Here is a 13,403-nt window from a genome sequence, read left to right as displayed (position 1 = left end):
ACCCCCGACGTGTGGCCATCGTACCAGCAATGCGACCGTCTAACAAATACTAGTTCTCGTATCCGACAGCAAAGTGTCGCAATCCGTGATGCTAATTACCAACAGGTAGACACGTTATTATTCTTTCCTGGTGCGCTGGCTCTCAGAGGCTTGTGAAATGAATTCTCACACCATTCCATCTACCATCTAACTCGTTTTATTTCGATACGTATATTACACTAGCTTTGTATAACATTATATTTACAATACGAAGGCTAAAGGATGATACTGTTTGGTGATTCCTGTACGTTCAATATTATGGTCAATATTGTTAAAATCAATTCTAATATTAAAGAGAATGTTCATTATTTTGATTTATCAATAATTTAATATTACTTGTATCTTAATAGATCATTTTATGTTTTATAAGTACTATTCTAGTTCATATAGTAGTATGTACAAGTATTACAATTTATTGAATTTATATATTTTGAAGCGTTATTGATCACTGAATCATTGATAACTTAAATTTTTAAGTAAAAAACATGCAGCACGAGTTTCACGTCATTTTCTTCAATTAGTACACTTTCAAGCAAACATGGAACTAGTATTGTTATTTACATCTGTTTATTCGCGTAACCCCCCCTTATCCGTAGATAGACTTCGAAACTACAATACAATTTTTTAATGAAATTAAAGAAAAGCATTGTAGACAATAGTCAAAAATGATAATTTGATAAAAAGCAAAGCAACGGACTTCCAGGAGATAAATTAAAAGCTAGAATATTTTCCTTGTTTGAATAAAAGGGAAAACCTTTTTAAATATCATACACGGTATCGAATATAAATTTGTTAGCGTTACTAATAAACTCCCAAAATCTTGTAATTTATATCTAATAAATTCACACTCACAGTGATATCGAACGTACGCAATCACCATTGAGCTAAATTAGAATACTTCCTGCTCAGTGCTCTGCTGGTAATGCTACCTGTTCGTCTTTGGAAGGTCTATGCTATAATTCAACGTGACACACAGGGTGAAATGTAGTGAGTATAATGCAAGTATATGCAAGATCAACGTAATCGTCGAGTGTATCGGGCTGACCATATATACGTTCGTCTAATTGCATTAGTGTCGAGGCGACTTAAAAGTAGCGACGATCCGACTCGAAAGGAAATGAGCGTTGCGAGATAGTTGAAAGTTGTCGTGCGGAAAATCATTGGACGAACACACGTGGGACATTTCCCTTTCCGAGAAGTCGATTCGTTTCGCTGACGATTCCAGTTTGTTCCGTGAAAACTGTGTCGCCAGTATTGTGCCTATCGACGTTGTTTTTCCTTTATTCTCACGCTCTTTTGTACAGAGCTCTTCATTAAAGAAAACGATGATCTCCCACCCAGCTCTGTCGCAGCTATTGTAATTAAGACTGTAACCACTCTTGCTTCAAAATTATTGACTGTTCATTCGAGAAAAAAAGATTAATTGGCGAGGAAGTGGTAACCTTGCAACTTGTCACGCTTCTCCTATTGAATCGGAACGGGTCTGAAATATAATTTCATAAAAAGAACATAAATAGAGTATTAGCAATAAGTTTGAGAACGAATCGAGTATGTAGAAAGTTCTACAGAATTCTTTAACACTATTTCTCTTGTACCATAAGTGTACTATAAATTTAAACTTCTTTTGATTTTATCTCTACTATTACCATTAGACTGTGGATTTTTGATGCATTCGTGGGAAATTTCAGAATATACAGAAGATACAGTAATGTGCAAAAAATGCATAAGACATTCAAGATAGTATACTGATTCTAATATTTAGTAGACGAAACAAATGTCTGCATAGATTCCATTTCTTCAAATGCGTTCATAAGAATACGGATTTACATTATATCCGCAGCCTAATTATCATTCCATCGCGTCAAAGAAATAAATTCTATCAAACTTTAGAAAGTTATCAAAAGTATCTAACCGTTACATTTTCTTCTTCATCGCCTCTTTCTCTTCCTCATCTTCGTCAGTGATGATCTGTACACTCCTAACTGGTCCAGTCTTTCTGTACCTCGAAGCTGGCGTCGTGGTCGTCATAACCGGAGAAGAAACCATGGGAGGTCTTTCGGCGTTAATTGCCAGCTGCAACATCCTTAACAACAAAGCTTCTCTGATAGGAGCAGGCAATATTTCCTCTCCGTCATCAGCTACTTCTTGCGTGTAGAACTTTTGCCTATAGACCCTCTTTGTGTACCTTCCATCGCTGTAATCCTCGTACTGTTGAGGTTGATAAACAGGATTCAAAGCCCTGGTATACACAGGCCGTCTTACAGGCACACGATCTCCATATTGAAGAGGAATTTGCTGATCGTAACCGATATCCGGTCGTGGTGCAGTAGATTGATAGCCTGGCTGATAAGAAGGATACGGCTGTTGATCGTACAAGGCGTCTTCTAGGTAGCTTTTCGGATAAGAAAGAGCTTGGACGCCGTACTGACTGACGAGCAATCTTCTTAACAATAATTGGAAGTCGCGTCTGCTTAGAGGTGTATTAATTGGATTTGGAGGTTCTGGAGGTAGAGCGATGGTACTGCCTCTGTAAGAATATTCAGGAGTCGTTTGGTACTCTCTTTCATCCATTGCGTGAGTGATCGCTGGCGCAACGGGTCTCAAAACAGGCCTGGGTCTTGGTTCAGGTTCTTGAAAGATTACAGGCCGTGGAAAAGGTCTTGGACGCATGTACCCTGGCGCCATAGCGACTCTTGGCTCTTCCTCTTGCTCTGGAAGAGGATTCTCCGTTAGGTAATGAATATTTGCATCCGTGGTTGTCGAGTATAGCGGCTGTTGACTCGGCAGAGGGCGTAATAAAATCCTGTTGATAGAAAGTGGTCTGTAAGCGGGGTCTTCTTCGATGTTCTGTTGAGAAGGAACTAGGATTCTTCCTCCTGGTAGTTCACGTAGAAATTGTTCAGGCTGTTGTCTAACAAATATAGGTTCGGTACTTTGTCGCAGATATTCGCGGTTTTCGGGCACTCGCGCTGGGCCTCGAATCAAAACCGGTTGAGGCTGAGTACGTTCCTCTTGAGGCGCCTTCGTCTCAGCTTCGTAAACTCTGGTATTATCGTATTTTACGTTTACGTTTTCGAACCTCGATGGCGCAAGGTTCTCCCGATTAACGTAAACTTTTGGTCTTTCGATTCGATTAGGTGAAACGCGTTGCAGAACCCTTGGTGGCGTAGTTGTGGTGAACAAAGGTCGAGTCGTGGACAAAGATCCGCCATAAACGTCGGAATGGTCGTCGCTACTGCCTTCTACGATCGGGTTAGGTTTCGTAGTCTCTTCTTGCAACTGTCTTCTTAAATTATTTCCACTCGTTACTTTACCATCGTCTTCCTTTTCTACGAAGTCGTCAGAGATTGGTCGCAGATTTTGCTCGACCGGTCGTTTAGCAAAAATGATTTTTCTATACGTGGAAGTCTTGTCCTCCGTACTTGGTCGATTTATCTGCGAATCTTCGTCCTCTGTGATTTCTTCTTCTATTACCAATGGCCTTTGTTGGCCATTGATCACGAAACGCGGTCTACTTTTTCCGGTTCCTTTTAAATAATGGCCAAATATAGTCTTCGGTTGCTCCGTAGTGGTTGTAGTTGTAGTTGTTGAAGTCGTCGTTGTTTTCCTATTTCGCGGTATCGACTGAACCACCGATGATTTTGTGGACGCCTCGGTAGACGATGGATAAACGACGCTTGGCTTCTTGGTTGTGGTGGTGCGATTTATACGCGGAATGCTCTGTACGACGGACACGTGTTCCTGCAATGGCGACACGGTGGTTGCTTTAAATCCTGTTCCGTTAGAGGAAGAGTACGACACCCTTTTTATTTCGCCGTCCGCGTCGACGAAACCGAACGTACCCTTGATGTTGCCTAGAACGTCACGACTCTCGACCTGACAATAATTTCTTGCGTTCAGAAAAATTACCGTTGACTGAAGTTTTTTTGGAAATATTTCACAAGTAAAAGTTAAAAAGAATTTTCGAATATTATATTATATTATTTGATTTTTTTTTTATATTTGTTCTATTATAACTAGATTTCTTCATTTTTTTAAGTATCATAGTATAATATAAAATAATTAGCATTACTTCTGATTATCAATGTGCGTCATGCATTTTCAAGTTTTCTATTCAATACATCTAACCTATTCTATTTACTGCATTTCCAATGTTTCAAGAGAATTCTATAAATAAAGTATTGAAATTATTCAAAGAAACTATATTTTTTACGTCCGGCAATTAGAAAATAAATGCTATTAGTATTGAAAATTTAACGATGTATAATAATTTGCTTGTGTAAACGTTATATCTTCTTTCCAGAGAAGTACTTAAGATACGGGACGCGTAACATACAACGATAAATTGTTTGTACAAGTATTAAGAACGCAGAACGCCCATTACATGCCTTTCGCATTAAACGGTGCAATGGCTATTACATACATCTTACCTTGAAGGATCCGTCACCTGCTTCGTAACCATACGTGTAAGAACCGTCTTCATTCACTTTTCTGATCTGTTTCAAGATCGCTACCTGCTGATCGTGATGTGTCTCAGATGTTTGCTGATCCGTGACGTTCGAGCAGCCTGCGGTAGCCAGACAGAAAATTGCCATCAGAAATGGCGTCATCTTAACGGCAGGAGGTGATGATCTCTACAGGCAGAGAGTTAAAGATGATTAATTAGTTGAATATTTTATATTAACGTATTCACTATTAACTTATTTCAAACCTAAGCGCATATTGTTATGTGTGAGAAATAAATATATTCTGATATTACAAAATATTAAAAATCGACGATTTATTAGAAGCATTAGATTATGCATAAGTACAATTAAAGAGTTCTAATTGTTTTATGCACAGCAGCAGGTATTGTCTTGATTACTTGTCGTGCAATTTTAAATGCGTCATTAAAATCCGAGATCATCTATTTCATAGAATTTTTAAATTTCTAAAGCAGACTGCGGATGTTTATGCATTTGTAAAACAATGAAAAATGTAAAAATACACAGATTGCATATAAGATACAAAAATATATGAAATATCCACTAAAGAACAAATTTTTATTTAGTTCCTATCTCTTTAGCTGTGTTCATAAATTTGCATAAAAGCAACTGTAAATTTGCCTAACCGTCTGCAGTCTAGTAATTCAGGATAGATAAAAATGAAATCATAAAGTCGCGAAGTTGAACTAGATAAACAAAGAATTTACACCAGAACACTTTTCACTGAATGCAAACGCTATAAATGAAATTTATTTAAAGAGATGTCACTTGCGACGAACTATGAAAACTGTGCACTAGATAGTGAAACGATGCACTGCGATATTCACAATCACCGAGAATCCACAATGAATAATATATCCAGGGTTTCGCATCGTAATTAAATTTCGCTGATTTGTAATTAGCGTTGGTAATTGTTTGATAATAATCAATCGATAGCCTGATATAGTGAACACGTTGCCACACTGATCGGCAAGTCGTGAGTGTTTCGAGGAGTAAGTACCTTGTAACTGGAAACCATGTTACCGCAGATGCGGTGAACGTTCTTAATATCGTGTGGGGTGCCGACTGCCGTTATATATAGAGTGGCACAGTATACAACCACCACCCTTTTCACCATGGACTGCTCTCTAGCAACGCATTCAACCTTGATGACCCCTAAACGTTTGTTACGGAAAGGTGTAATATTGAATAACACGCGCTAATCGAGCATTCTTGACTTCGGAATTGGAAATTACGTAACTTTCATTCACTTGGCATTGGGCTCTTACTTTTATATGTAGTTCTATTTAATTGGAGATTAAGAACTGGAAATTCAATCTCTTCACGATCGAATCTTCTGGCTACGAAGAAAATTATTTCTTTATTAATTATTGATAATAAAAACACACTTTTGGGATGTTTTTGCAAAAAAGACATGACGATCGGTAAGGCTAATTTTACTATGGATGTTGGTAAAATACGATAAGAACAACAGGAATTTGTAAATTTAATTTTAGTATTAAATATAGAGTTACAATTAACATAAAATTAGAAATAACATTCTAGTGATCTTAAAATCTACTTTTCCCTTTAAAAAATATTTCAACGCGAAATTACATTTTACGATTTACAATTTATTACCTACATTTTAATTTCCCATGTTTTACATTCAATTAACTTATAGACAGAGCTTATATTTGTTCACACAGTTTAAATCTATTTTCTCCATGCCTTCCACTTCTCTATGCTCTTTCACTTTGTAAACTAATGTCCAATATCTCGTAGCAATAAATATAGCGTAAATCATTGTAAATGTCTCTACAACAATGGCTTATAAGTTTTCAGACGCAATTATGTTCATTGTATATAACTCCACCTAAACTTCTCTACTACTCACCTTGTAAAAATATATCATTCATAAAATCTACAAATATTATTAATAACATTTTAGTGAACCTTCTTCTTTATCATGCATCTCAAATTATTTTACAACTGAGGTACCTTTTGGGTAAAGGAGCCCGTGAAACAGAGTTTCAGTTCTAATTTTTCAATATTAGCTACATTCGAATTGATAATTATAATGGTTCTTAACTATTTACATAAAAAATACACTTAACATATATATATTTATCATAGACCTATAACTTTTTTTTCAGAAAGTTCTTCAATCATAAAATCAAACAAAATACGTTTGAATGAGATATTAAAATATCTAATTGGCAAATAAAAACTAAAAATTAGAAAAAGGGACAAACAACGTAGCTATATCTCAATTGATAGTTATAGTGGCTCTCGAGGGACTTACCTCTTTTTATATTTACAAAGTAAATAAAAAATTCATGATAATTCTACTGATCTTCTACTAATTCGATCACTTAACTAAAAAAATACATTATACGCCTTATTCAGGAATCTCTTTCTATATTAATTATACGTAATGTAACAGAAATTTTCTTAGGAAACAATAAATCTTCGAAGGAAAAGAAGAATGAAACAAAAACTCGTAGGTTCGTGTCGATCACGATGAAAGTGCGCGTAAACCGTCAACGAGAAAGAGCGGAAGTTTCCTAGCAGGTGGTGGTACAGAGACGAAAAGGAAACGGCGACGACAGAATAGAACGCGAAGAACTTTTGGAATCGCGGGGACATGAGTGAAAGCCACGTGGGAGTTCGCGGCCAAGCAAGAACAGCAGTAGACTGTAAAATCTGTAACAATAGTTCCCATAGTGTGCAACACTCGTATTGTGGTATTCGAATTCTATTCTAGACACTCCCACAGGACAATTATTACATCATGCAATTTCCTCCAAGTTTCGTACAGAGTCTCTTTTCTTTTTTGATGCCACCTTGATATGCCACATCGTGGACCTATCGGTTGTATATCTCCATCTTGGCCCCTTGTTGTTCAGTCTCTCGCAGATTGTCATTGTATTTTCCCCGTCGTAGTTCCGAGTCATTGTTATTCGAAATTTTAAGATAGTTGCATTGCTCAACTTCGCATTTGCGATTCTGATGTCTCTAAGTACACATATTAACGCGTAATGTACTGTTACTTGCAAAAATATTAATTGTTCAGTACCCTTTCGTCCTCGCAGCGAAATTTTTACTCTTGTCAATTCTGCATTTCCATTTTACTTGCTAGGATATTTATCTTTGTTTCTGTTTAATTGCTAATGGAGGAAATGACGCTTCAGTTTCACTTTTTGTCTTCCTTTTGCATGGAGATATTAATCCTTTCTCGCAATGCCTATGAAATGCCCATGCCTATGAAATCTTTGATCTCCCTTTCTGATTGCTGAGAATGCGAAGATTCGATTCTGATCACATGAAGCAATATTACATTTAAGTTTCATATAAGATGCACCATTGTTACATTATCTTTTTCTGTTACGGAGTAACATGTATGTTTTCTGATACTGAGCGATATTTCTTGATTATTTTGTATAATACTTGTTTGGTAATAATGTGAGTTTTAGAACATTCTAAAAATGCTATTAAACAGTTAGTTTTAAATTGCTGAAAAATTTGTGTTTGATATTGATATTAATATAATTAATATTCCGTGATCGAAAACGAAGAAAATAAATTCAAGCGGTTGTAAAAATGTTAACGAGCTTGTCAGAATTTTTCTTCTATAACGTCTATTGTGTACTAACTAGAACTCGAAATTGTACCAGGGTTAATGCCAGTATAACGTTATATAATAGTGCAGTACTTATTACGAAATTTCGTTGATCGTGTTAATTACAGCACGGTCACTTTAAATGTCAGGAGTGGGAGAATCTGAATCGAGATACACTTAAAGACATGCAATCTAACTTACCGGAAGAAGTTAGAGTACAGTGTTAATTGTAACGCAACCACAGACCGCACATTGCCGTGAGTATGTTTTGTGGACACGCCTACATCATTACCTGTGAAACAACTGACATTCTTGCTCTAAGAACTGAACAATGGTATTCTGTTTTTAGTGTTTCGTAATACTGAAAATGAATTTCAAATTCTACCGTCTTTTATTCGCGTAGGTGATAATTAAAGTAATTTCTTATAGGAAACTTATGAAACAATGATAATGAATAAGAATCCTTTTAACATGGAAATAATTTGCATTTCACAAATTAAATCAAAGTAAATCAAGTAAAGTAAAAAAAAATCAAAGTAAATAAAAAAATCAAAAAATCAAGTAAATAAGTTTGATCAAAGTAAATAAAACGCATATAATAATATAACGTCAGCTATTGATAGAAGGAAAATTGTTACGTCTATATGTATAATTGAATGAAATTATAATTATATAATTTATTTATGAAGAAAATGATCGTTTATTTTAGATTAACTTTAAAATTTCTCGGATAAACAAATTACAATTACAGTCAATAAATATAGGTGAAGTAATATCTCACCCTAGATACATATTTTATTATTCGCAATAGAATATTGAGTACATAAGTAATGACTCATTGATGACATGTAATACCTTGACTATGTTATATTACTGTTTAGACGTAAAAGGACTACTAGCTGGTAATGTGAACTATTTTCATTTTATGAAAGAAAGATAAAATCTTGTGTAAGTGCTGTATGTATACACATGTATAGGTACGTGAGTTTAAGAATTATATGTTATATATATATATATATATACATAAATTTATAAAATATTTAATAAATAAGATAAAAAATATTTTCTACAAAACGTAAGTATAATATATTTTCGTTTCAAATATATAAATTTATAGTTTTATTTTGTATGATTAAATATTTTGTATGAATAATAAGATATACAGGGTGGATGGCAACTGGTGGTACAAGAAGAAAGGGGGTGATTCTACGCGAAAGAAGAAGTCGAAAATATAGAATAAAAATTTTTTCTTTCTAATTTTTTTTTTTAATTTTTCCATCGAGACAACGATCTACAGTGAGATCCGTTATAACGAGACGTGATAAAGTGCACGCGTACCGAGCGAAAATTCAAAGTCGATTTTTTCAAAAACAAAGCCTCAAACAAAAAATTTTTATTCTATATTTTCGACTTCTTTTTTCGCGTAGAATCACCCCCTTTCCGCTTGTACCACCAATTACCAATTACCCTGTATATTCTTAGTATCTGCAATATATCTAAGTTTTTAAATAATTTTTCAATAACTTGAATCAGAATCATGTTGCATTTAATATTCTTGCCCAGTGCGATTTACTGAATATATTAAAGAAGCTTGACTTTATATGATCCTATTACTGCGAACATTGGTATGTATATGTAATAAAAGTAAAATTTCTTCTTACTTTAAATCATCGTAAATTATCTTCCAAAATATCTTTTTAATTGTGATATACTGTACGTAATGACTCTTTAGAATCTAGAAGGTTACTAACGGCACGTCTAATATATGATTGACGGAAATATATATTAACGCCAACAACACTTGTAACGCTGAATTATGTCAAGTTTTATTTTAAAACCTCTGTCAGACAATCGAGAAGGAAATGGGCATCGTTCTTAGGTCGAGTTTAAATGGAACGGAAGAAGTTGCTTGAGATACTGTGTGTCTTTACAAGTTTGTCTTGTGTCGCGTGATAAAGCTCTATATCTCTTCACTGTTTGCGAGCATTCATTACTTTTTTATCTGTTATAGGTATTGAAAGCATAATGAATGATTTATAGTGAGTTGATGTGCATACAAGACATGTATGTACAAGATATGTTTAATATGTATGGTAATAATGAATAACGGTGAAAATATTCATATAATTCTATCATTATTGGATTATCGTTATAGAAATATTTCCGATTTTATTTAAATATTTAAAAAAACAAGTATAGAAAATATTCTTAAATTTTTGTCGATTTGAAATACTACAAATAAAAAAGAAGCACAGTGCATCTTTCGATTTAATTTTAATCTAAATTTTGGTCTATCTTAACTGCAAATCTTAAGTTCTGAATTTTTTCGGAATTTATTTAAATTTCAAAGTATTTAATTATATGCGCGAAAGTTTTTTCAAATATCACTTTTGTATGAATATAAAATTAATGACAATATTAACTCGATGCTTTATTCTCATTTTTATTCGTTATACATGAATAAATACTATTTTCATTGCAAATCTAGTTGATACTTTACAATTAATTACTTCTGTATTTGAATTATATGTATTTGAATATAAACAAAGTCCCGCGCTACTACGCTCGATATATCTCGAATAGTAAACGGTTGTGCGTAGAATGTTCCAGTAGTCGTATTCGAATTTGCTTTGAATGGCGTGCGTCGTAAATGCCGGTATAAATAATTCAGTGTTTTAAGTGATAAAAAGGATTAAAAGTGCATAGGTGAATTACATTGAGTCTAATTGAAAGTAAATAAATACTTTGTGCATGTGACTTTGTTGATTTTATATCTTTCACTGTTCTTAGGTTAGAGTTGCATGAAATTTACGAGGCGTAGATTATAGATAAATAATCAAACATAATAAAACAGTATGTGAACTCGCATAGTTTTATGCATTTCCTTATGAAATGAATTTGCAATAACGACGCTTCTGAACGTACGTAATTATTAATTACTTTAGTGAAAATAGAAAATGATAAGCGAAAGAAAATTCTTTGTGTTGCAACAAACATTTGAAAGTACTCATTATTTTTAAACAATCTAATCTGTGTTTTTGTTACCAGGTTCACAGATTTCGTCGTGTTCCTTCGTCGTGTTTCTCACAAACTGTTGCGTGCGTCACTACATTAACTTTGTAAATGTTTGGCATTATAATGGTGAGTTCAATTTATACATTTTAAACCATAAGTAAGCATAACGCGCAGATAATATGTTTAATATTGTTTAAAATTTACATGAATCATTACATAAATTACATTTCATTAATATATTTATATTGTTCAAATCGAGTTCAAATGTTCAGAATTAACTTATCGTCATCATTACTAAATATTGATATTTATGAATATTTGATCAATAACTATGCTTACTTACTATTATTTTTCTGCATTTTAATGATAAAATTACACATATTTGTGATCTAAAAAAAATAAATATGCTAGATAGACATATGTCATTCATATATGTCCTTTTATATATTTGTATCAAATAGAAACAGATATTAAGTTTTAATGTATATTTGTCTATGATTCTGTGTATTGAAAAGTACACTTGTGAAGTATGATTTATCATTTTTACATTTTTTGCCTTAGAAAATTGAATCTCGTTTGTGATTGAAACCTGAAAGCGTCGTCAGTGCAGAAAGTAGGAAACAATTTAATTGTTTCGTTAATCTTCCACCGGTAAAACAGCGCTCTATAAAGTTAGTATGCAACTTTTCCTAACACGTTGCGGGTGCGGTAGTTGTAAAATCTTTAATGGATGGTTTTAATCGCACGTATGTATTTGAAAATTAGAGTATTACATATAAAAAGGTAAATTGAAATAGTAATATATAACGACAATAGAATATATGTATAGTATAATTTAAATAATTGTTTGTCACGTTCACTAGATGACAATCAAAATATGTCAACTTTCCTATTACATATATTACTATCGTATTAAAATTCTACTAGAGAATTATGTTTCTTTAAATTTATATTAATTCTTTAAAGTATCACTGTAAAGGGAGACCATTGAATTCAATTTACCTACACGATTTTTTCACGATAATCTGGAAGAAATATTTATCACTTGCAAAGTTTCACAATTTTGGCTCGTATATAAATCATTCAATCGATTTTCGCAATTGTATTTCAGAATTTAACTTAGAAAACAGTATTGTTACCAACTACTTTCCATATATAAACTTGGAGCAGTTTGATTTAATACTTTAACCAGATCCTTTCATTTTCAATCACTTTCACTGAAGTAGTTGCATTCAACTTTTACCGCAAAAGCGAATTTATCTACAAAGAAGTACACGTTCCCTACCGTTGGATTGCTATTTCCTGATCATTGTTCGGTTCTTCTGGTCTGTCTTCGTTGTCTTGTACCGTGACTATATTGATTATCAAGCTTGCAAATCACATAAAAGGTTTGTTTATACCTGCCTAACAGAAATTAAATTCATTTTTATGCATTTTAAAGATTATCGATCACGTGCAAACATCAGATCTATTGCGTAAACTGCCTTGCCTACCGCTAAAATGGAATTTATGGCAATTTATACTCTGAATAATACTATTTAGACACGCAATTGTATCAATAACTATGTATTGCATCATTTCGTTGCACCTCTCAAGATTTTGATCGATCCAATTCCCATTTCGAAAAGGTTGCGCACGTGCTATTTATGAGCAGATCAGTGAAAACGTAGTAATCGGACAGCACACATCTTTGATGATGTAATGATGCTTACACATCAAAAAGACGCTGGCTTCCTTATTTTCCTAATTTCTTTTTACGGAAGAGCCTTCCGCGTGCGTTTAACCACTGTAAAACACCAATAGAAAATAACCTGCTGTCAGTAGCAAACTCATTAGCAAACTCACAGCAATTACACTTATCTATGCGAGATACGAATGCTAAATACACGTGTAACTTCATTTCTTATTTCTCGACGAGTTATCAGTGTAATTTAGTGTACTCAAGCAAAGACATTGTACTGTGTTTTATCTAGAAGGATTTCATGTCCATTTTCACTGAAGTAAAATTTGATTAACAGAAGTAAAATTTGATCCTTAGGGAATAAGAAAGATTATTCATATGAAAAGTTAATTTTTATTATTAAGTTCTATTACTAAATTCTCTACTAAACGATAGTAAATATAATCCTCTCTGGTATCTATGGATTTATTTTGACAATGTCAAATTTTTATAGTTTTCTAGACTTCTTCTAGACTATAGTCCTCTTTTATAGTCTTTTATACTCTTCAATAAGTTATTAAGCTTGTTGTTAAAAAATTGTATT

The 13,403-nt window shown here is 33.5% G+C and overlaps 1 protein-coding gene across 3 annotated transcripts; it reads right to left on the bottom strand.

Moving 5' to 3' along the window:
* Positions 1 to 208: 208 nt before the first annotated feature.
* LOC138181840 (mucin-2) lies at positions 209 to 5,561 on the bottom strand. Of its 3 annotated transcripts, none has more exons than XM_069117147.1 (4): positions 5,524 to 5,561; positions 4,470 to 4,673; positions 1,952 to 3,915; positions 209 to 1,522 (listed from the first exon to the last, which is right to left on the bottom strand). In XM_069117147.1, the coding sequence occupies exons 1-3, from the start codon at positions 5,539 to 5,541 to the stop codon at positions 1,954 to 1,956; spliced, it is 2,184 nt and encodes a 727-aa protein (XP_068973248.1). In that variant the 5' UTR covers positions 5,542 to 5,561; the 3' UTR covers positions 209 to 1,522; positions 1,952 to 1,953. The 3 variants fall into 3 exon arrangements, with proteins under 3 accessions (XP_068973248.1, XP_068973250.1, XP_068973249.1); XM_069117149.1 differs by having other exon boundaries at positions 1,952 to 3,780; XM_069117148.1 differs by lacking the exon at positions 5,524 to 5,561 and adding an exon at positions 5,150 to 5,262.
* Positions 5,562 to 13,403: the final 7,842 nt, after the last annotated feature.

This window comes from Bombus flavifrons, chromosome 7 (genome assembly GCF_040668555.2).
Source record: "Bombus flavifrons isolate JBK064 chromosome 7, iyBomFlav1_principal, whole genome shotgun sequence".
NCBI classification, from domain to species: domain Eukaryota; kingdom Metazoa; phylum Arthropoda; class Insecta; order Hymenoptera; family Apidae; genus Bombus; species Bombus flavifrons.
This window is presented reverse-complemented; position numbering and strand designations above follow the sequence as displayed.

Coding starts and splice junctions, on each gene's coding strand:
- LOC138181840 (XM_069117147.1), bottom strand. Junction 3,916..4,469: donor CAGGTGACGGATCCTTCAAG/GTAAGATGTATG, acceptor AATTATTGTCAG/GTCGAGAGTCGTGACGTTCT.